The following is a 24,567-nucleotide window of genomic DNA, read 5'->3' as shown; positions in this document are numbered from 1 at the left end:
ACACTTGGGTTAAATGGCAGAATTCATAGAAACACAGCTCTAGGGTCTATTTTCATATCAGGTTAACTGATAAAACCTAGGAATTGTTGCAGAATCACACTACAGTGGCAACAGAATTGTCAGTAAAGTTCAAAAATGAAAATTATTTTTCCATTACTATCAGAGCTCTTTAAAGCAAGTAGAAACAGGTTATTAGAAAAATGTGAATACTTTAACCCGCAAATATCCTTTAGCCTAACACATCTACCTTTGTATTTAGACCATCTCAGAAATCCTGACCTTTCTTCGCAGATAATCTGTCAGCCTAGTACCAGGATACTCAAGCTGTATATGCTTGTGTCTGGGATAATAATTAGCTTTAATTTGCTGTCTGTAGAATGGACGTTGTAATGTCTGATCGGCTTCTTTCTCACAACTGTTTTAAAGGTTGAGATAGAATCACATAAGATAAACCCTTTGGGAAGTCTGAATGCACAGCTGTGGATTACTATTGTCCATTTACTATGCTTAGTTCAGGTGAACTAGCAGCCTTGCTGCCCTAGTGCGCACTTAACCTTCCAGTGTGTGCCCCTTCATGGCACATGGTAAGGTTGTATAGCGTTTGAATTCAGTCCTGGTCGCCTGAGTCTGGACTCTCTCTGTTGTTTATTTGTATTCTTGCGGTCTTAGATTGTCCGCTGTAAGAGGCCAGAGCCTCTTTCTTTGTTGTGGTGGTTTTGTTTTCTGTTTGTTAATATTATCACAGCGTAGTATGTTGGTTCATATTCTGACTCCACATGGAAACTGTGGACTAGTGTTAGTTTCCTCGCCTTGCATGTGGGAATAGTAAAATACATGTGTTACAAGGAGTTAGTGGGTTAGTCCTCTGTGCCGAACGCTGAGTCAGCACTAACTGCTTTTATCTCCCAGTCCGCGTCCTCCTCCTCATCATCATTGTTCATCTTCTTGAATTGTAGAAGAGCGTTACAGTGTGCTAGAACAGAGTCACCAAAAGGGAGGTTTAAAAACAGTATGTCCTACAGGAAAGTAACTGTTAAGATTTTAGCGGAAAGGAGGCTGCTGTGTGCTGCATGCTAACTCACTTTAGTCGTGTCCGACTCTTTACAAGCCCACGGACTGCAGCCTGCCAGGCTCCTCTGTCCATGGGATTTCCCAGACAGGAGTACTGGAGTGGGTTGCCACGCTCTCCTACAGGGGACCTTCACAACCCAGGGATCGAACCGTGCCTCTTTCCTGCCCAGTATTGGGAGGTGGGCTCTTTACCACTAGTGCCACCTGGAAAGCCCAGAAAGGGGCTGAGAGCAAGCTAAACCCAGGGCTCAGTTGTCTGTCTCGGATGCGTATTCCAGGTTGGCTTCGTGTGACAAGCTTGCGCACATAGTGCAGATGAAAGGAAGATGTTTCATTACGAATATCTAAGTTCAGGGGTAGGTGTTTGGAATTTTGACAAATGTGAAATTTGCGATCAGTGGGCCCTGACTACAGCCCTATGCGCCTAATGCTCACAGGTTTGTTTTCAGAGGCTCTGAGGTTTCATTGTGGATTTTTGTCTCTAGTGGTTTTGCCTCATTGATTCAGATAGCATACGGCTGCATTTAACTCCTAAGGCACCAGTAGGATGACTTTATGGTGCCTGGGTAATAGACTAAATCTTTGCTTTGGAAGTTTCTGTTAAAATTTGTTTATATCCCAACTAGTCTGTAAATGATGTGGTAAAATGGAAAGATTAGAAGAATCGAGAAGATATTACTGGTTTATGCAGTGTACCCTGTGCTATTTAAAGACCGGCGTTAACGTCTTCTGTTAGATTAAATAAGCTTTCTCTGTTTCCTATTTCACCATTAAAACTGAGAGACCCTTGCTCAGTGTGAAAGCAGAGAAGTGGTTTGCGTTCACCTCAGTGGCTGTAGCGTGGGGCCACATGGCGGGGGCGTTCTCCTGCACCCCCTTCCTCTTCCCAAGGGCAGCTGACCTTCTCCTCTCCAAAGAGGCGAGCCCCTTGCCAGCGCATATGACTGCAGACTATTACATTAATCTGTTTAGCTGTAGTACCAGCTGCTTGCATGTTTTTAATTATCTTATTAGATGGTATAACAGTGACCTATGAAATAAATTGAAGGTGAACATTTTTAAGTTTTCCCTTTTTTACCGTATGTTTCTAAATATCTTTATTGATCAAATTATGATATCCTGTAAAAGTTCATTGAAAGTGTATATGGTTTTGAGTCAATGTAATGCTCTTTATAGTATTATAAGTACCAGTATAAAAGTAACTTCATTTTTTCCTCATTTTTTATAAGATTTAGGTTGTGTTTATGTGGCCACAGATTCATGTGAAAATTTGTTGCTTTAAGAGTCAGTTTAGAGAAAACTCAGACCAGTTATTGGCATTGTCTGGGAAACTCAAAATATTGCTTACATTTCAGACAACATCTTGGCATTGTATAAATGGCATAAAATGGAATATAAATTATTGTAGATTATTTTAAAATAAGTTTGTCTATTTAATTCTGATTTTTTAAATTCTTTGTATTCAGTGGTAGATCATCTAGCTGACCCTAATTATTTTTACAATTTAATTTCACATGGTACTACTTCTGAGTGTATTTTCCCAAGCTGCACCATTAGAAAAAATGTATCATCTTCTGGATTTTGACAATTGGATACTTTTCAAATAATACTTAAAAAGAATGTTGACTCTGAGAGACAGTTCAAAATAATAATGACCAGTGATTGTTCAGTTATAGGCAATCAATGAAAATTATAATAATTTACTCAGAAGCTTTGATGTTTAATTAAAAAGCAGGTAATTGGATGCAAAAAGGGACTGCAAAATACTTATGTATTTTGAATTAGCAGATCCTACAGCTGGCATGATGCAGTGACTTGAGCCTTGAAAAATTTTATACTCTTTGAATACATACAAACTACACATTATTTGTTTTTTTAATTAAGAAATATTCAGATTTTTTGGCTTCCGTAGTTTTTTCCCTCTAAAGAAAGATTGAGTTTCATATTTCAAAAGGACTTTTGTTAAATAAGGGAAAATTTTCCTCTTTATATATTTTATTTTCTTTTTAAGGAAGGAAAAGGAACAGCCACTTGGTGCTGAAGTTCAGTTCAGTTCAGTCGCTCAGTCGTGTCCGACTCTCCGCTACCCCATGAATCACAGCACGCCAGGCCTCCCTGTCCATCACCAACTCCCTGAATTCACTCAAACTCATGTCCACAGAGTCGGTGATACCATCCAGCCATCTCATTCTCGGTTGTCCCCTTCTCCTCCCGCCCCCAACCTTTCCCAGCATCAGAGTCTTTTCCAGTAAGTCAACTCGTCTCATGAGGTGGCCAAAGTATTGCAGTTTCAGCTTTAGCATCAGTCCTTCCAATGAACACCCAGGATCGATCTCCCTTACAATGGACTGGTTGGGTCTCCTTGTGGTACAAGGGACTCTCAAGAGTCTTCTCCAACACCACAGTTCAAAAACATCAATTCTTCAGCGATCAGCTTTCTTCACAGTCCAACTCTCACATCCATACATGACCACGGGAAAGACCATAGCTTTGACTAGATGGACCGTTGTTGGCAAAGTAATGTCTCTGCTTTTTAATATATTATCAAGGTTGGTCATAACTTTCCTTCCAAGGAGTAAACGTCTTTTAATTTCATGGCTGCAATCAGCGTCTGCAGTGATTTTGGAGCCCCAAAAAATAAAGTCTGACACTGTTTCCACTGTTTTTCCATCTATTTGCCATGAAGTGATGGGACCAGATGCCATGATCTTTATTTTCTGAATGTTGAGCTTCAAGCCAACCTTTTCACTCTCCTCTTTCACTTTCATCGAGAGGCTTTTGAGTTCCTCTTCACTTTCTGCCATAAGGGTGGTGTCATCTGCATATCTGAGGTTATTGATATTTCTCCCAGCAATCTTGATTCCAGCTTGTGCTTCTTCCAGCCCAGCGTTCCTCATGATGTACTCTGCATGTAAGTTAAATAAGCAGGGTGACAATATACAGCCTTGACGCACTCCTTTTCCTGTTTGGAACCAGTCTGTTGTTCCATGTCCAGTTCTGACTGTTGCTTCCTGACCTGCATACAGGTTTCTCAAGAGGCAGGTCAGGTGGTCTGGGATTCCCATCTCTTTCAGAATGTTCCACAGTTTATTGTGATCCACACAGTCAAAGGCTTTGGCGTAGTCAATGAAGCAGAAATAGATGTTTTTCTGAAACTCTCTTGCTTTCTCCATGATCCAGTGGATGTTGGCAATTTGATCTCTGGTGCCTCTGCCTTTTCTAAAACCTGCTTGAACATCTGGGAGGTCACGGTTCACATATTGCTGAAGCCTGGCTTGGAGAATTTTGAGCATGACTTTACTAGCGTGGGAGATGAGTGCAATTGTGCAGTAGTTTGAACATTCTTTGGCATTGCCTTTCTTTGGGATTGGAATGAAGACTGACCTTTTCCAGTCCTGTGGCCACTGCTGAGTTTTCCAAATTTGCTGGCATATTGAGTGCAGCACTTTCACAGCATCATCTTTCAAGATTTGAAATAGCTCAACTGGAATTCCATCACCACCACTAGCTTTGTTCCTAGTGATGCTTTCTAAGGCCCACTTGACCTCACATTCCAAGATGTCTGGCTCTAGGTCAGTGATCACGTTATCGTGACTATCTTGCTCGTGAAGATCTTTTTTGTACAGTTCTTCTGTGTATTCTTGCCACCTCTTCTTAATATCTTCTGCTTCTGTTAGGTCCATACCATTTCTGTCCTTTATCGAGCCCATCTTTGCATGAAATGTTCCCTTGGAATCTCTAATTTTCTTGAAGAGATCTCTTGTTTTTCCTATTCTGTTGTTTTCCTCTATTTCTTTGCATTGATCACTGAGGAAGGCTTTCTTATCTCTCCTTGCTATTCTTTGGAACTCTGCATTCAGATGCTTATATCTTTCCTTTTGTCCTTTGCTTTTCGCTTCTCTTCTTTTCACAGCTATTTGTAAGGCCTCCTCAGACAGCCATTTTGCTTTTTTGCATTTCTTTTCCATGGGGATGGTCTTGGTCCCTGTCTCCTGTACAACGTCATGAACCTCCATCCAGAGTTCATCAGGCACTCTATCTATCAGATCTAGTCCCTTAAATCTATTCCTCACTTCTACTGTATAATCATAAGGGATTTGATTTAGGTCATACCTGAATGGTCTAGTGGTTTTCCCTACTTTCTTCAATTTAAGCCTGAATTTGGCAAAAAGGAGTTCATGATCTGAGCCACAGTCAGCTCCTGGTCTTGTTTTTGCTAACTGTATACAGCTTCTTCATCTTTGGCTGCAAAGAATATAATCAATCTGATTTCGGTGTTGACCATCACGTGTAGAGTCTTCTCTTGTGTTGAAGTACTGGTGTATTATTTGATATTGACCAGAGCTTCCAAGGTTGCCTCCCTTTCTCAATATGGTATTTTCTATAGCTCCTCGAGTCCAAAGTTAAAACTTTAAGTTGGTTAATAGTTTTGTTTTTTTTTAATTTGTTTAAGTTGGTTAAAAGTTTTTTTTTTTTAAATCACAGTTTTGATTCAGTGTTTTGAATTTAAAAGTTGTCTTTTTCTGAGTAAGTAAAGAAAACATTAATTTGAACTTTCTTTAGTCATTGAGGAAATTTTAAAAATTAGACTTCAGGTTTTATTGCAGAGACATTTGTATGTCCTATTGCGTGTGATTAATGGTTTGAACGGATGCAGGAAGTATACTTGCGTCACTTACATTCATTTTTGCTGTAGTGTCTCTCCCCCATAGTATGTAAGAGGTCATATTTCTCTTGAAATGGAAGTGAAGCAGTGACTCAAAATCTTAGAAATAATAGGGCAAAAACATGCTTTGGATTTAAAATTAGAAGTCTGGGTTATGGTTATACTCTTGGAATGATATGAATTTGTTAATCTGTTATTTTTAGTAATATAGAATTACAGAAACATATTGTAATATGTTTGTTCAGAAACATAATTGTGAAAGTTATACTCTATTAGTTTGGGCTGTTAAAATACCAGAGACTGGGTAGCTTATAAACAATAGAAATTTGTTTTATCACAGTTTAGAGGCCGGAAAGTTCAAGATGAAGATGCTGGTAGATGTGGTGTTTGATGGAGCCCACTTCTGGTTCATAGATGAAATCTTTTCACTGTGTTCTCCCATGGCTGTAGCGTCAAGAAAGTTCCCTGAGAGCCTCTTTTGTGAAGGGCACTAATCCCATCACTTAGCCCTGATGACAGTCACCTCCCAAAGATCCCACCCCCGAACACCATCACGATTGGCATCAGAATTCAAAGTATGAATTTGCGGGGGTCACATGCCATCCATAGCATTATACTAAAGAGGAGACCAAACTGAACTCCTGTCCCCTCCTTCACTCACTCATCTTAAGTTCCTAAGGCCTTTCCATTTTATTTATTTTTCCAGGACGTAGGTTAATAAATAGATAAGAGGGTCTGGACTGAGGATTTCTTTCCTGACTCTTAGAACACTGCTTTCCTCACTTTGACGTTATACCTGTCTTTTGTTGAGAATCTATATGATCGTATGACACTGACTCTTCAAGTTCTTAAGAAAAATGCATAATTCAGGGAAACAAGTTGGAAAAAGCACACAGGTAGAAATAAGACAGACTAAAGTTTGCATCTCAGCTCCAGCACCTCCTGACAAGCTCCCTGCTTCCTGGTTACTTCATCTGTGAAGCTGAGTGTTAGCACCTCCTCTGTCAGAGAGCTGTGTGCGGCTGGGCCCATCGCCTGACACATGGTGAGTGACCATGCCAGTTTCTTTCTTTTGTTTCTCTTTTCTAAAATTTCCTTTCTGTTTTGATCAAGTTTTTCACCTAAAAAAGTTGGCCTTCATTTCAGAAAATTTTAAAATTATATATAGTTCTATATAGTAAAAAAAAATATATATATAATTCTATATAGTCCTATAAAGTGAAAGTTGCTCAGTTCTGTCCGACTCTTTGTGGCCCCATGGACTGTACAGTCCATGGAATTCTCCAGGCCAGACTACTGGAGTGGGGAGCCTTTCCCTTTTCCAGGAGATTTTCCCAACCCAGGGATCAAACCCAGGCCTCCTCCATTGCAGGCAGATTCTTTACCATATGAGCCACAAGGGAAGCCCCATATAGTTCTATAGTGGCAGTAAATGAGTATTTAAGAATAATATCTACAGTTATCTGTAAAAGGTCAGATCTGTCCCAAAAAAAGGCAATGCCAAAGAATGCTCAAACTCCCGCACAATTGCACTCATGTCACATGCTAGTAAAGTCATGCTCAAAATTCTCCAAGCCAGGCTTCAGCAATATGTGAACCATGAACTTCCAGATGTTCAAGCAGCTTTCAGAAAAGGCAGAGGCACCAGAGATCAAATTGCCAACATCCGCTGGATCATGGAGAAAGCAAGATATTTCCAGAAAAACATCTATTTCTGCTTCATTGACTACGCCAAAGCCTTTGATTATGTGGATCACAATGAACTGTGGAACATTCTGAAAGAGATGGGAATACCAGACCACCTGACCTGCCTCTTGAGAAACCTATATGCAGGTCAGGAAGCAACAGTCAGAACTGTACATGGAACAACAGACTGGTTCCAAACAGGAAAAGGAGTGCGTCAAGGCTGTATATTGTCACCCTGCTTATTTAACTTATATGCAGAGTACATCATGAGGAATGCTGGGCTGGAAGAAGCACAAGCTGGAATCAAGATTGCTGGGAGAAATATCAATAATCTCAGATATGCAGATGACACATTTTGAAGAGGCTTCATCAAAAGCCTCTTGATGAAAGTGAAAGAGGAGAGTGAAAATGTTGGCTTAAAAGTCAACATTCAGAAAACAAAGATCATGGCTTCTGGCCCCATCACTTCATGGGAAATAGATGGGGAAACAGTGGAAACAGTGTCAGACTTTATTTTTTGGGGGGCTCCAAAATCACTGCAGATGCTGATTGTAGCCATGAAATTAAAAGATGCTTACTCCTTGGAAGGAAAGTTAGGACCAACCTAGATAGCATATTAAAAAGTAGAGACGTTACTTTGCCCACAAAGGTCCATCTATTCGAGGCTATGGTGTTTCCAGTGGTCGTGTACAGATGTGAGAGTTGGACTGTGAAGAAAGCGGAGTGCTGAAGAATTGATGCTTTTGAACTGTGGTGTTGGAGAATATTCTTGAGAGTCCCTTGGACTGCAAGGAGATCCAGCCAATCCATTCTAAAGGAGATCAGTCCTGGGTGTTCATTAGAAGGACTGATGCTAAAGCTGAAACTCCAATACTTTGGCCACCTCATGCGAAGAGTTGACTCACTGGAAAAGACTCTGATGCTGGGAGGGATTGGGAGCAGGAGCAGAAGGGGACGACAGAAGATGAGATGGCTGGATGGCATCACCGACTCGATGGACATGAGTTTGAGTGAACTCCGGGAGTTGGTAATGGACAGGGAGGCCTGGCCTGCTGTGATTCATGGGGTCGCAAAGAGTCAGACACGACTGAGTGACTGAACTGACTGATAGATATCTACAGTTATCTATAGATTATAGAGAAAGAATATTTAGAAAACTGATACTTCTGTTTAGCCTAACATTATCAAATGTTCTTAATTCTTTTCACATGTGCTCAAGTAGGACTGTAACACAGTTAAATGATAATTTCAGAGAGTATAAAATTAATCATTTTATTTTCTGTAAACCAAAATCATAGTTTTACCGTTAATTCTTGTCTCCATAATGGAGCCACATTTGAGAGAAGAAGAAAAAACATCACATTTTAGTGATGAGTATATCCTCTTCAAGCAGCTTTATTATTTTTTACAGCCATGGAACTGGTCAGTAGCGCCATTTCTCTCTAATATATTATCTGTCTGAACTAACCATTGATCATGTGAGGCTCTGAAAATAGGTAACGTTTCACTTAAATTACTAACTGGTTTATTTGCATTTATAGCCTCAAATTAACATAAGCCAAACTGACTTGAGCATACATGTTAACAGGTTGAGTGCCTTTCCTTCAGAAGCCCCTTCAAGCTCTTCTTATTGTCTGTAGCCAGGCTTTGGGGAATTTTTTTTTTTTTCATATTTGTTTATTTACAAAGTCAGCTGCAGTCTCCAATCATCCAAGGCTGTGTAAATGTTTATCTTTGAAAAGACAGGCATACATTTGAAATATGGGAGTAAGCTGCTCTGAGTCAGCCTCACTGAGTCCTGTCCCCTGGAAGCACTGAAGTTTCCTCCTGGGTTCCTGGTGGAAATGCCCCGTCAGCCCCACTGCCACCATCTGTAATGTATATTAGCTCACTGCGCTTTTTGGGGACGGGGAGATTCAATTAAATATTTGATCAATAATGTTGAACTGTGTTATTGAACTCTTAACTTGAGAAAATAATGCATAGAGTTAGGGTTTAAAAGTGAAAAGTTGGCTCAAATGCACAGATTGCTTTCCTGTTTGTGGTCAGACCCATTTCCTGTCTCTTTCCTGTTCCTACCTGCTATTTCAGGGAACACACTTCTCCGGTTCCTTGGCCTCTGGCTTGATGTAGCTTCCATTTGGCCAATAGAAGCTCCTGAAAGACAGAGGGAGAAGGTTAGAAGTTGTACCTTTTTTTTCTCTCTCTCTCTGCCATGAGCAGGGTCTTTGGTTGTAGCTTTTTCTCTTCTTTGGTACAGTAAGTCCCCTACATATGAACCTTCAAGTTGCAAACTTTCAAAGATGTGAAGATGCTCAGAGGAAGGACAGAGCCAAGAGGAAGAAGAAGAAACTGAAGAACCAAAGGGATTCATGACAGGAAACGGCAAGGAGATTTTATTTGAGGATAGTTTTTGAGGCATCGGACATGAACACAGAACAGTACACAGGTGTTCAGAATGCAATCCAGTGCTACCATGTCATGCATGATGAGAACAAAGAGCTGCTGCCTAGATCTCAGCGGATCGTTTACTTAAGACCTGTGCCCTCAGTATCAAGATGAGTGAAAGTGCAGCCCGCCCTCCGCCTCCTACTGCTGATGATCCTTCAGCTCCACCATCTCCCACCTCCCCGTCCTGCTCCCGTCAGTAGCTCTTCTTGCCCGTTCACTCCTTGCTAGCTGCTGTATGCCAGCTGTTACACTGCGTGACAGTGTGAGTCGCTCGGTCATGACTCTGTGCCCCCATGGGCTGTAGCCCGCCAGGCTCCTCTGTCCATGTGGCTCTCCCGGCACGAATATTGGAGTGAGCCGCCATTCCCTTCTCTGGGATCTTCCTGACCCAGGGATTGAACCTGTGTCTCCTGCATTGCGGGCAGATTCTTTACCATCTGTGCCACGTACTTTTCAAGGTACTGTACTGTAAGATTAAAACTGTTTATTTTTTGTGTTTGTTATGTATTATATGTATGAAAAGTATTACAAAACCTATACCAGCATACAACATAACCAACTGTGTTAGTTGGGTACCCAAGTTAACATTTTTGGACTTATAAACAAATTGGACTTACAAATGTGCTTTCGGGATGGAACTCATTTGTATTTAGGGGACTCATTGTACTGGCTTCTGCCAGGTGATTCTGAATTCTGGGTTCCATCAACACCCTCTGCTCCTTTTGTGCTCCCAGCCTTTGTAGCTTCCAGCTGTTGCTAATCTGTTTGGCTTCTCCCCTCTTTCATCACTTATATATTAAATTCCCTCCAAAATACTCAAAAAAAAAAAAAAGTGAAAAGTTATACGTATTTTTAAACATTCTACAAATAGCTTGCTTACATCGTTATCGATACATTATATAATTAGTTCATTATACTGCTTAATTTCTGATGTTTGATTTGATGGACAATTTCCAAGTCTCAAAGATATAGTTTAAGGATGAAATTTACATAGAATATCTCAATAAAAATTTGTATTTAACATTTCTCTCTTCTCTGTATCTCATTACCTTGCCTTTTGAGGGAAATCGGCAGTGATTAATAATCCTATTTTTTATTTTTACTCTAGAGTGTTCACAAGTGCTTTCCTGACATTTGTGTGTGTGTATGAAGGTTTGTTGTTGTTCAGTGTGAGAGCTGAATATCTGCAGTCATTCTGCGGTTCGTTCTTCTCCACCCATCATAGGCCAGCCAGTGAGCTAGACCCAGAGAGGGCCTCAGAGCCCACCGTGGTGCGCTTGCCATCTAGGCCGGGAGGCAGGCTTGCCCGCAGCTAGCATAAATGAAGACCGCTGTTGCAAGGGCAGGCGTTTCACCAAGAACTAGGGGAGTGCCAGGTGGCTAGTTGCCAGTGAGGGTCGGTGCTGGTTAGGAAGAAGGTGTGTTTGCTCGGCATAGTGGAGGAATGGAGTTCTCCATGAGGTGAACAGTATGGACAAAGAGAGTCCTTATGTTCTGTGCTAACAATGCATTCTTTAGGGTTTGGGGCCCTCAGAACGGGTAGATTCGATTGGCCTTATATTTGTCAGTGTCTGTCTCTTGTGTGTGCATTTATACAGAAGTGTTTCTTTGTGGGGACATTTTTACTTTGCAGGAACTTCAGTGTATCCCAGATGTTTGATATATCTAAATCAATGATCAAAAGTTTTAACTGGGAGTTGAAAATGTGACTCTTGCACAAAGTTATATGAAACAGCTGATAGTGTTATAGTTGAGAGTGAGTATTATGTGCCTAGAAATAAAGGAGAAGCCAGTAAACCTGCCGTGGAACAGAAACTGGCCATTTGAAATGTAAGAGACATCCTGGCTCCCTCCCACACGCAGGCCTTGCTCGTTCCGGCATCCTAGAGGCCCCGTTCTGAGACAGGTGCAGGAGTAGTTTAGTCTGGTTGACATATTCTCAAGGAGTTTCAGAGACTGGGTTTCCACTTCCTTGTTTAATGTTAGAAAAGTAATTTGGATGACATGTTCAAGTCTCTGAACCCATCAGAAACACAACAGGATAGTTAGCTCTCACTCCAGTTCCTAACCTGCTTCTAGGTCTTGAGGCTCTCTTGAGGCTCCCTTGAGTGGCAGAGCGCCACTGTCATGGAGCCAGACCCAGCGCTCCGGTGGTTTGGATTTTGTTCAGCTACAGGAATAAATTTATAGTCTCCAAAGTACTTCACTTTTCATGCTCACCCACCTCACCGCAGGGCCACCCCAGAGCCTGCGTCTCTCCTTTGTAAGTTGAGCAGGGGCCAGTTTTCTTCCCCCGGCCCCAACCCCGAGAGATTTGGGAGAGGGAGAATGGAGCAGGATAAGTAAAGCCAGAGGAGGGGTCTGTGTGGCATTTTGAGCTCTGCTCCCGATCCATGTTTCACCCTGAGCTGCTGGTGGAGACTTCTCCCTAGGGAAGCAACCCATGCCTCTTTATCGCTAGGTACCATTCTTAATTGTAATATTTTTAAAAGTTCTGTAGGAAACAAATGAAAATTTTCTTCTGGTGCTGATTTGCAGTCTTACAGTACCATTTCACAACAACTTTATGAAAATATCCCGTTTGTTCATTATATGGTCATATAATTAATTTTTTGTTGTATTCATTTGGAAATGCCTGAGTTAGCGAGTGTACAGATTAACAGAATAACACCTAACAAAGTAACAAAAGGTGTTTTGTGAAGTCAAGACTAGATCTGGTTCTTTTGAAGTATATGAACTTTCAAATAACGTAAAATTTCATCAGTGGCAAATACATCTGCACATCAACACAGGACTTTTTCTAAAGCATAATTTAATTTGGGCAAGAAGGTCATGAGAAAACCACTCATCTTCCACTGATCGGGAACAGCTGTTTTCAAAAACTGGTGATAGAAGTACTGCTCCCACTGGTGCTGCGTGGGCGGCGGCGTGCAGACTGCTGCCAGGTCTCCACAGCCCGATTCCTTCACTTCAGAGGCTCCTCGATGTCCAGTGTTAAAAACAGCGACCATCCCTCTTCTTTGGAAATGCAGCAGCGTGTCGTTTATTTAGAGGTCAGATTTCTAATAGCTTCACCCAAGGAGGATGTAATCAGAAAGTTAGGAATGGGGGGAAAATGATGGAATAAAAGGAGTTTGTTCATTTAGGTAGAATTAGTCACAGGAAAGTCCTTCCTGTTCTTAATATGCTTCCATTTACCTAATTTCTCATTTTTTTAATTAAAAAAGGCTATTTTTAATTTATGTTGTTGAAATAGGCTAGAGTGTATGAGAGTTCAAAGTCTAGTTTGTTGTCTTTTTTTAAAAAAAAGACAAAATGAGCAAGTGACAGAGGGTGCAAATTTAGGATTTCTGAAAGCTAACATATCATTTTACAAATCAGTAGCTGATCCCCTGACAGTCGTGTCTCTATGAGAGAAATGCCACTAAAAATGGAATGGAAAACTTCAAAAGCCAAGCAGTGTCGAGTTAATTAATGTAGAAGCAAATGGCCATCCATTATCCAAATGTATATAACATCTGGACAAAAATTTCTCTAAGTTTTTGAAATGTTTTGGTACTCTCAACATTTCTGAGTTGAGAAAAGAAAAATCACTTATATGGCATACCTTGGCCTTTCATCATGCCAGGTAAATTAGGTATGCAAGCATGATGTTTTAGTTTTTTTCACCCTTTAGTGGGGTTATTTCCTTTTCCAGGGGTCCATGTAAAATTGTTTTCCCAGGTATGTTAGTCTAACAAATTACAAAGCACACACTGACCTTAAACTAAAGTTTATTTGCTCACATGGCCCGTTGATTTTCATTTTAAATGGTCATTTCCTGGATCTTGGAGCCAGTCTCTTGCTGAGTATGGTTAGATTATGCTCATAGTTCAAATCTTGGGTCTAATTCTTTTCAGTATCACTAATTTTTAGTAACTTATAGATGGACCATAGATGTCATCATAAACTTTACTGTCCTTCTAACGCTTCCTTGTGTTGGGGGGCACATCACTGGTTTGTGTGAGTGAAGGGGGAGGAAGCAGGAGCAGAGGGCGGGGCGGAGCGGAAGCGCAGGCAGTGAGAGGCGAAAAGGGAAAAGCCGAACGTGTGCGCGTGCAGCCTGCTTCCACTCGGGGTGACTTTCCCTCTGTGTCCCTCTCTTACAGAGTCACCTGACTCTGAGACCGTTTGTCTTGTCTGACTTTTGAGGCACTTCTGTCTTCTTTCCCCAGCACCGCTCTATGTGGTGTCCTGTGCGTATTTATCTGTACGTCTCTTGAACCTTTACAGTCGTTACTTTACAAAAGGAACGTATGTGTGATTATCATCCTAAAGCACTTTGTGTTTCACAGTCTGATACAGGAACCACTCGTTGCGTGCGGCTGTTTAAATTTAGGTTTAAATTAATTAAGGTGTATCATTGTTCAGTTGCACTAGCTATATTTCACCTGCTTAGTAGAGTATTATATCTGGCAGTCCAAAACTGTTGCTAACTCAGTTCTTCATTATCTACCATATGGATATTGAGTTGGAGGCTCAGACTTTCTTGATTCACAGTTAAATCCAAAACCGAATCAAAGCATGATGATAAATTGATTTTAACGAACTGCCTCACCCTGAACTGTCTGCTACCTTTGTTTCAATGGAGCCTCATCACATGAGAACGTTTTTCACCTAGAAATATGAAGAAATCCATTTTAGGCTTATGAGTAATTGTGAGTTGTTTTTATGTGTGTAAGTAATATGCCCTGATGTTTCATTATGAAGGGAAAAGAAAGCTTTAAAAATAAAAGTAAGTTTTAAAAAAATTCCTGATATAGGAAGCAAAAAAGCCAGTACAATTTCTAATTGCCTTTCAGAGTCTCTGAGTTCCCTCATTACCTGTGATTTAAGCTAAAAATGAGGTAATTACAGATAACATCAGTGTTTATCTGGTTGATCTCGACACCTGCAGTCCTAACGTAGCTTTACCCAGATCTGAGGCCACACTTAGAGTCTGATGCTGACATTCCTAATTTATGCTTCTCCCATTTCCTTTGATTTTTAAGTTAGATGTTCCTTGTTCTATTTCAATAGTGTTTTTAAAACCATACCTTTAAAATTTATAAAGACACACACTTTTTTATGTGGATATTGGAATCATGGTACAGTCCTTTAATTAAGAGAAATCTTTCCCTAACATTTCTATGCAAATTAAAAATTTGACTGTGTCCTTTTTCCCTTTGCATTTGATAAAGCAAATGTGATCATAATTAATATGGCAGTCTTTCCCATATTGGCATGCACTTTAGGATAGTAAAATTATTTAAACCATTTCACATCAGGTGCAGTTTTCTTACCTGTGGTTCCACTCTGCCCTTCTAACTCTGATCTTGTCCAGTTTAAAGAGCACCTTTCCTTGGCCTGGCCTTTAGTCCTCCTGTTACTCTGGTCAGACCTCAGAGACAAGACGACCGTGGTTGACTGGCCATCGCTGAGAGACCACCCTCCCCTTACCATAACTCCCCCTTCTCTGCACTGATGTCTCAACCTTCCCTGTGGTGACAGCCCTTCTCTGTTCCACTCAGAAACTTCCTTATCTGTAAGAGCCAACGTCGTGCCTCTTAACCAAGCGATTGGAGGCCCTCAGTACTAAACTGTGGATAGCCTGTGCTGTTGGGGTTTCTTGTGTTAGCTCCATAGAGACATTGTTCCTTGTCTAACGAACACCAAACAATGGGGTAAAACTATTATGTAAAATATACAATAGAGTGTTTTTTTATGTGTATCCTCATTTGGGAGAGCAATTCAGAAATTTTTTCATTTCAAAATTGCCATATCATTTATGTAAACTTCAGGTTACAAAAAAATGTAGAAGGTGCTAACCAGTTTCATACTCATTTTATCTGCATATCTTGGGAAGTATAGTAAGAGATTTTATTTTCTTGGGCTTCAAAATCACTGCAGACATTGACTGCAGCCATGAAATGAGAAGACGCTTGCTCCTTGGAAGGAAAGCTATGACCAACCTAGACAGCACATTAAAAAGCAGAGACATTACTTTGCTGCCACAGGTCCGTCTAGTCAAGGCTGTGGTTTTTCCAGTGGTCGTGTATCGATGTGACAGTTGGACCATAAGGAAGGCTCAGCACTGAAGAACTGATGCTTTCAAACTGTGGTGCTGAAGAAGACTCTTGAGAGAGCCACGGAACATGTTTTCAGGGACCCCGTGCCTGCACTGCAGAGACGCGGCCACTAGGTGGCACCAGGGCATGTTTATGAGAGGTTCTAAGGGCTGGTCTCTCTAGTTCCATCCGAGGCGATTAGGCAGCAAAACGTCCCCTGTGTTCCTAACCATTCACAGCATCTGCTGAGTTACCTTCTCAGTCCCGTTGGTGAAAATGCATCTCTGTGCTTTTGGACCTCATGTTCAAAACCCAAAACTGTGAGGAAGGAAATACAGGACACATTCCTGTCCTGCCCTCTGTGTGGAGAGCCATGCTTCCCTTTGCTGTTGTCGGCCCCATCATTCGGGACCACCTGTCCCTATTCTCATTGTCTCGCTCATGACAGCTTGCTTACTTTTTCTGAGACTCAGTTTTGTCATTCATAAAGAGGGGTTAAAAATAGTCAGGAGGGTTGTTGGAAAGGTTAAAAGTGATTTACCCAAAATATAACATATCATAACATGAATGGATTTTTTTTTTTAGTATTTTGAGAGCATCAGTGCTAGATTTCTGCTACGACAGACTATATAGTTTTATGTAAGACAAAGTTAACGACTATCTCTTCTTTACTCTTGTTAATTAAACAGAAAAATTCCACCAACGACTCCTCAGTACTTAATATTCTCTTCCCAGGTTCAGGATTGTTGGCCACCATTCGTATCTGTGGTTGGAAAGAACTTTTCTTTTGGTCCAGCTCCCCTCAACGGGCTCAACTTTCTCACAGTTTGTCCTCTACACACTGGTCAACCCCTGGCAGCTCAGTTTCTGGGGTGGCATTTCAGTGCCTGTGGGGATACTGTTTACCGTGTTTTACACTGAGTTTTAATTTTCTATATAAAACTATTTCTCCCTGCTCTGAACTGCCAGAGTGCTTTGTCTTAATGACATGATTATTGGTTTACACACCCGTTTGCTCCCTTAACTAGTGCTCAGTACACAGTCGGCACTGAATAAATGTTTATTGTGGTTGCTGTGCATCTCCGCTAATAGCAGAATGCCATCCCATGGAAGAAACAATGATTAACAGATTATTTTGTGGCCTTCATGAGCCTCTGTGGTCAGAGCTCTCCATCAGTTTGAGATTTCTGTCTGAATGAGAACTGTAAGTACCTCTGAATAAATTAAGTAATTGTGAATTTCAGAGAGAATGTTTCCTTTTCACATGCCTCCGTCTCCTTTTTTCTTTACCAACGCTGTAATCAAGGCACGAGGTCTTGTTTGAGCTCACAAATAATTATCCTTCATTACATAAGTGCTGTGTAACTTGACCTTAAAAGGCCGCCGAGCTTGACCAGATGGCAGTGAGTCTCGCCAGCTGCATCTGCCCTCACAGTGTGCACAGGAGCCACTTTTGGAAGAGTCTGGGGGGTCGTTGCCTCGCACTGTCCCTCTCTGACCTGGGAAATGCTGTTGCTCTCAGGCCATGGCACTGCATGCTCTCAGACAAGTTATTCCATTTGAAATCTGTGTTTTCTCTTCATAGACTATAAGCTATTTAAACGGAAGCACGTTTTCTGAGATGTACGCCTGTTTTGTTCTTTGTTCATTTTTTTTTTCTCATTTTTGACTAAAACTAAAAGCAAAATTTGAACAATGAGATGTGGGTGATATATGTGAAGCTAATGGGAAATGAGTAGTATATTTAAAATATCATAGATAGTCCAAATGAACTAAAGTAATTTTCAAAAAACCCCAAGAATTGATTTCCTTGAACTTGAAGTGGCTAAGAATTAAGCATGAAAATAATGTAAAGAGAATCAAGGGGAAATAAATGTTAGGTTTAAATTATATATGAAAACTTTCAGTGGTTTGAAAATCAAAATAATTAGGTTAAAAATACACATACATGGAAGACAGCAGTGTCTTTAATGTATGAAACACTTCTCTCTTGGACCAATAAGCCCAGATAAAAGCAGTGTTATAATTTACTACAATATTAAATTTTTAGCTGTTATGATATGCTGGGTGCCCTTCTAAGGGTTTTTCATATATTTTAATTCTCATAGTAATTATTTGAGGTAGCTGCTATTATTATTACTCCATTTTATAGATGAGGCAGCAGAGTCACAGGTTAAGTGATTTTGAGCATGCGTGCACACCTAGTAAATTATGTTGTTTCTGAATGGATGACTTTCTTCTTATCACAGAAACGTGGTTCTGATGTCTGCCCTCTTGGTCACTAGCCTGTACTGCTTAAAATGGGCAAAGGACAAGAAAGGACATTTTAAAAAAGAATAAATAAAATGTCCCAAAATCATGAAAATTTTTGTTTCATTAATGATACAGAAGAGAGTAAAACTCTAAATGGAATTTAGTTTCTTCTTTGACTAGGGTGATGGAAATAAGACATTTCCATGGAGTGGTGGTACGAATTTATTTCTCCCAGTGCAGGGCTGCGGAGGAGGGCTGAGGTTCTCTGCTCTGGGCATTAGGGACTACCACGCCTCAGCCATTCTCCTGGAAGGCTGGGTGTGGAAAACGCAGCTTGCTCTGAAGTCAGGGGTCAGCACGCTAGGTGTGCTGCTGGTTGGGATGCGGAATCTGAGGTCGCCTCGTGTACGGCTCTTCTTTCCGATCACGAGTGGGGCCTGGCCAGGGGCAGCCACGCGCATGATGCAGAGGACGATCGGGAGGCTTCGCGGCTTCCATTTGAGTCCGTCTTTCTGAAGAGAGTGCCAGGCTTGCAGCTTTGATAATAACTTTTACATTATCAGTTTATTGTGGCACTACGGAATCTGAGAGAAATTTCATAAAGCTGCACTTAGTAGCCTCAACTGTTGACAAATGATTCTTGATGTTTAGTTTGGTAGAAGATGCAGAGAATGTAGGTCTGCTTCCTTTATTCAAACTCAGTAACTGGTTTGGGACAATTAATTTCCAATTGTTTCCCAGTAGAGCAGATTTACTTGTATATTAATGAGGCACAGGTGTTGGGCCCCTGGTGTCTGCATGCCTGGGAGGCATATTTCAGTTGTTTATCTCCTCAGCCATAGGTACGGCAAGGTACTCAAGCTTGCCTTTCACAGTTTTTACAGTGAGGCTTTTTAATTTTTTTAATTTTTTTTCACATTCGCTTGCACCTGTTAAAATTTTAAAACTGTTCATGTCAAAAGAAGTTGCAAAGATTTCGATAGTAAACAGTACTAAAAATTAAAGGAAATAGTCTTCTATTCTGTTTAACTGCCCAGCCTTACGTGAAAGAGAAGTGAGTTGATTTCATGAGCTCTTTCAGGTGAGAAGCCAATATGATCAATCAACGACCCAAATTCTGGTTGTGTGTTTTTGGAACAGGTAGATCTTTGTTAGTGTCTAAAGCAGTCATAGACTTGTAGTAATATTTTTTTTCTTGTTGATTCACTGAACTGAACTACCAACATTTAAGAGGCAGTGGAATAGCCTCCATAGACATTATGAATTTCAGTAGCTGGCATAATTATAGCGATCTACATATTCATTAAATCTACAGGAGAACTCTGTCCAAAAAGACAGCCATGCATTCAGAAACAGACAACTAAATATATATATTTTAAAGGGTGCATCTCTGAGACATATTAAAAATTAAATTCCTGTAGCACTCCTCTCCAAGCAGAAGAATTTTAACAAAAGGATCCCCACGCTTTGCTTTCTTGCATCTAGGAAAGAATGGGAAGAACTATTTGTAAACAACAATTACTTGGCAACAGTAAGGCAGAAGGGGATTAATGGGCAGCTGAGAAGCAGCAGGTTCCGCAGCATTTGCTGGAAGGTAAGAAGAAAATATTTATTTACAGTTTGTGGTTGCAGTCTATCAACACATTACCTGATTCCCTGGAAGATCACCCATGCGGGGGATCACTGAATTTTCCAAGAGACTTCCCTCGCGAGGTTTCGGCTATCTCAGTTTATCTTTCATAGGACATTTGCTAATAAGGTTGAAGCAAGCGCCTTCGTCCTGGATAGCTAGTGATGGTGCAGGAGTCATTTGAAATACCGGTCTTTTCATCCCGTTTGATGGTGTGGAACTCAAGCAATGCCTTCTGGGTGCCTGCAGGCATTTGTGGAAATCCTTGGCACTAAGCAGGGGTGGTGGGTGACTGCTCTCAGGTTCCTGTTCTATCAAGTGCTGTCAGGCAGTCACCCGCTTTTCTTTCTTCACGACTAGCAGACAGGAAGGACACTTTTGTATTTTCTGTACTGGAGACACAGTGAAGGGCACGAGAAGGAGAAGTGGAGAGAGATGAGGTCCGTTTCCTCCAGAGGAAGGCCGTTGGTCGCCCCTGGGTAATGATGATCTGCAGTGTCTCTGTCATGGCTTGGAAACCTGTCCCTTTTTGTTCTCTCAGAATGAGTCAGTTTAGATTGAGACTCACTTTTTAAATGACTTCTCTTGAAAGTTGTTTAGGGTTCATCTGCATAAATTGAGCAGACGGAGCCGGCAAGTGAAGACAGTAAGGAACACATAATGTATTAGACAGTTTGAAATTTAATAATTTAGGTTTAATAATTAAAGTACATTTTTCTTCTACTTGGTGCTGGCAGAGAAGGCAGGGTCCTGCTGCTTGGATGTTTGTACAGGAGGCTTCGGGCCTCCCTCCCCCACTCCAAGTTGTTTAACTTTTTGAGTCTCCTTCCTTTGCTAAAAATAAACTCAAACCCAGATTTATTTTAATGTTTTATTAAACTAAATTAAATCAAATTTGTCTTTTTGAGAATGCTTGTTAATTTTGTAAACTGATTGCTAGTTGTAAATTGCGTTTTCTGCTGTAAAAGAAATGACTTCACTGCTCAGGCTTGTCCTCGAATTGTTCCTCTCTGTCCATTACCTGCTTGTTTGAAGACAGATCTTGGAAACCTTGATGCTACAAAGTGGACCTTGTGCTTGTTAATGCACTCCATCACCCCCCTTAATGTAAGAAAGTAGAACAGAGTGTACTTGAACCTTAATTAATGTTCCTTGTTCACCTTTACTGTCAGTCTGAAGGGGAGATGGATTCCATCTTGTGGTGTGTCTTTTGGGATCTTGTTTTCCGGCCTTCGTTCACTTTTGACATTGTCCAGATTGGTGTCTGTCTTAAATACCCACACATGTAATTGTGAGTTGGAGTGGTGATGAGCGTGAAGCGCCGTGAGCGCATCTTCTGCAGTTCTCAAGTGATGCCCTTGGGTGTAGTTTCACATTTTCTGAGGATTTTTATAAAAGTTTTCCTGTTTTTTTTTTTGACAGCTTTTTCTTTGTGTTCTTCCTCAAGATAAAAGCCAGTGGATAAGTAAAATTAAAGAACTAAGAGCATGGTATAGCAGCATTAAAGAAATAGTAAGTTGTACTTTAAGTAACGTTAACTGTTTTCTTAATTAGGCTTTGAATCCCAGCAGCCTCTGACCTTTATGTGTGTGCTTTCTTTCTTTCCAGCACATCACAAACCCTAGGAAAGCTGCTGGCCAGCAAGACTTGATGATCAATAACCCCCTCTCCCAGGATGAAGGGGTGAGTTGGTGTTTCTCACGTCTCCGCCGCTCCTGCCCATCAGAGCAGGCTTGTGTCTCACTGTCAGTTGCCAGGAAGTAGTGTCACGCGACACCAGTAGGGTGATTCTTTCATCCCCGTGTTAGTCCACCTACAGCCGGGCGGGCGTTACTCCCTGCTGTGTACTGACCGTGTTGGGGGAAGCGAGTGGGCTGCTTCTGGAGACGGGCTGGGTGGAGGGGAGGCCCCGGGGCTGTGAGAGCTCAGGGTCAGAGAGATGAGAGGAGGTCACGGCTGGGGCCAGAACGGCCGCCCTGTGCAGAGCCGGCCCGCTGACGGAAGTGGGAAGGCCGCAGCCTGGAGGACAGCCTCCTGGAGGAGACAGCTGTGTGCAGTGACTCTCTGAACAGGGTTACGCCCGTGAAAAGGATGGGGCCCTCCGCTCACACCCCGGTGAGGACGATGAGCGACAGCGCCTCAGAGGCACCGTGTCGCTGCTTCAGGTCCTGTCTGTGCTGAAGGACATTTTTCTGTTTCACATGTTCTGTATAAAATTAACATTTCTTTTTCCTCATATGTGTAATTATTATAATATAGTCTGTGATATTAAGCAATTTTTAAGACTTGAAGTTCATATCTTAAATAGGTAAAACTCTATGCGGTTATGAAACCACAGCTTTGTAATAAACATTGCGTATCTTTCTGTGTTAGCAATTCAGGTCAGGTTCCAGGGGGACCAGCTGGCCTGTGGCCCTCCTCTAATTCAGGTAGACCTGTTTGTTGTTGTAAGGGCAGCAGCAGATGTCTAGCAGTAAAAGTATCATTCACTTTAAGTAGATAGTAGAAAATGTTAAATATGCACAGTAATATCACTGGAAAAGCTAATGTTAGAATGATTATGTGTCTCTGAGATTAGACTAGATTTTAATAAAACATTTTTCAGTTCCAGGTTTTCTATCTGCAATGTGAAATCATAACTCAGAGAAGGATAAATTTTAATTATTTGAATCATTAGATTGAGATCATAAAAGTCAAGCAAAGGTGCACTATTGTTTTAAATAAGTTGCTTTCCTTATTTCAGAGTCTTTGGAACAAATTCTTCCAGGATAAAGAACTTCGGTCAATGATTGAACAAGATGTCAAAAGAACGTAAGTAGAACTATTTACAAGTTACCTTCAGTAATTCAGACTGGTGTTATCTCTTTGAAGTTTTAGCAAACTATACAATCTGTAGAGGAGCCTTAGTTGAATGAAGTATTCTACTTGTGTTCATACTTATTTTGGCCAAATTTTGATAATAATAGTTACTTTCTATTCTTAAATAATACACTTTTGTGTTCCCTTTGTCACAGTAAGTTACATTTGTAATATTGGTAATACTAAAATAATATGTAAATACATAAATGTTTAAATCAGTTTTTCAGTTTCCAGTGCTTGTTTGAAGTCATGTGCTTCTAATTAAGGTTATATTTTGTAGTCTTAATACTGGTTTTGCTAGAAAAAAATTATCTTTTGCTTTACACCTTTGAATCCCTTTCTAATCAAATTACTATTTAAATGACAGGTATATTTTTACCTCCCCCGCCCCCCTTACTTCTGTTCGCTTGACACCATTCAGGTTTGCAAACAACTCTAGATCGTCTCAATATTTACCGTATCAAGTGGCTTTTTATCTAGCATGTAGTTAATTTCTATAACATTTATGTATTGGACCTCACTATTTTGGGGGTCATGTAATGAGAAGCACATGGGATTTGTGTGGGAAGAGCCTGAGGTAAGTTCTAGCAAGGTATGCTCTAATCCTAGACAAAGGAATTTCAACAAAGGTCTTTCCCCCTTAGATGTCCGTTTCTGCAAAACAGATATAAGACAGACTTACAGATTCATGTGTTGTTAGTGTAGTAAATTAGATGTGTCTACATTTTAAGCTGTGTAAATATCAGTCGAGTCCCCTTCCTCACCAGGGTCTGGGATGAGCCAGGTGTATGAGAGTCCGTACCTCCAGGGCCGCCTTCCAGGCCCCCCTGCCCCTCTGCCTGTCTGCCCCACTCTGGTTCAAGTCCTGCTCCACCGAGCGCATAGGCAGGGCCCTGGCTGCGACACTGCTCGCTCTCCAGGCCCCAGACAGCATGATCGGATGACATGGACTTGCATTAAAGTCTACCGATTTAACAAATGAGATTTTCTACTTTAAAATGGAAAGATTTCAGAGGGGCCTTGGGTTCAGAGAACAGCAGCACCACTGCTAACTGGCTGTGGTGGCGAGTTGGAGGCAGGAAGTGTGGAGCACTGGGTGAGCCTGGTTAGGGTGAGCAGCAAGCGGTTTCGGCGCAGTTACCCTCCTGAGTCAGGCCGCGATGCGGGTCTCGTCGGTGGCTTCAGAAGGCACAGTGCCGTCGTTTGGTTCACAGGAGGACCTCGGTAAATGCTTGTTGGAAAAAACGAAAGGATGAATTTCCTCACCCATCGCTTTAGTAACTAGCTGGGCAATAGTGGCGATAAAACAGGGTTCATAGAAACAAAATCCGCGGCAATAACGACATGTCTTTTTTAAAACGCTAGGCAGTTACCTTAGAAAACTTGATAGCTTACGTTTGAAGTAGCCAGTAAGAAGAGTTTGAGTGTCTCTGCTGTTGTCAGATGGAAGTGGAGGCACCGTGGCACTGGACAGGGTACCACACCAGGGACACCCAGGCCAGACTGCTGAAGGAAGCGGGAGCAGAAGGAGAAAGGGAAAGAAAAGGGTGGATAGCAAAACCAAACAGTAAGTGGGATTGTGAGCCCCTTCAGCTCACAGTACTGGTTTTGCTAGAAAAAGTTATCTTTTGCTTTACACCTTTGAATCCCTTTCTAATCAAACTACTGTTTAAATGACAGGCATATTTTTACCTCCCCCCCCACTTCCGTTCCTTACTTCTGGTTCCTTAGATCAAACATTTCTGCTTTGCTGTGTGGGAAAATGCTATTTCTCAAAAGCTAGGTTCTGTGTGCTTTTCTTGTAAAAATGTATGCGTGTCTGTGTGTATAACACACATACATGGCAATACTTTTCCTGTAATCTG

General features: G+C 41.2%; 1 protein-coding gene across 17 annotated transcripts in view; it reads left to right on the top strand.

Moving 5' to 3' along the window:
- The window catches only part of TBC1D5 (TBC1 domain family member 5), a 623,629-nt gene that overhangs the window by 302,672 nt on the left and 296,390 nt on the right, over positions 1 to 24,567 (top strand). For 16 of the 17 annotated variants that reach the window (XM_088835359.1, XM_088835371.1, XM_055416924.2 and 13 more), the window contains 4 exons: positions 19,699 to 19,807; positions 21,266 to 21,355; positions 21,452 to 21,526; positions 22,587 to 22,654. In XM_088835359.1, the coding sequence (XP_088691485.1) occupies positions 19,699 to 19,807; positions 21,266 to 21,355; positions 21,452 to 21,526; positions 22,587 to 22,654 (342 nt within the window). The remainder of the gene's footprint in view (positions 1 to 19,698; positions 19,808 to 21,265; positions 21,356 to 21,451; positions 21,527 to 22,586; positions 22,655 to 24,567) is intronic. The other variant, XM_088835394.1, reaches the window with a different exon arrangement.

Source organism: Moschus berezovskii, chromosome 1 (assembly GCF_049115385.1).
Source record: "Moschus berezovskii isolate FMDL1 chromosome 1, NW_MosBer_1.0, whole genome shotgun sequence".
Lineage (NCBI taxonomy): Eukaryota > Metazoa > Chordata > Mammalia > Artiodactyla > Moschidae > Moschus > Moschus berezovskii.
Note: the sequence above shows the minus strand (reverse complement) of the source record. Positions and strands in the feature narration are given on the sequence as shown.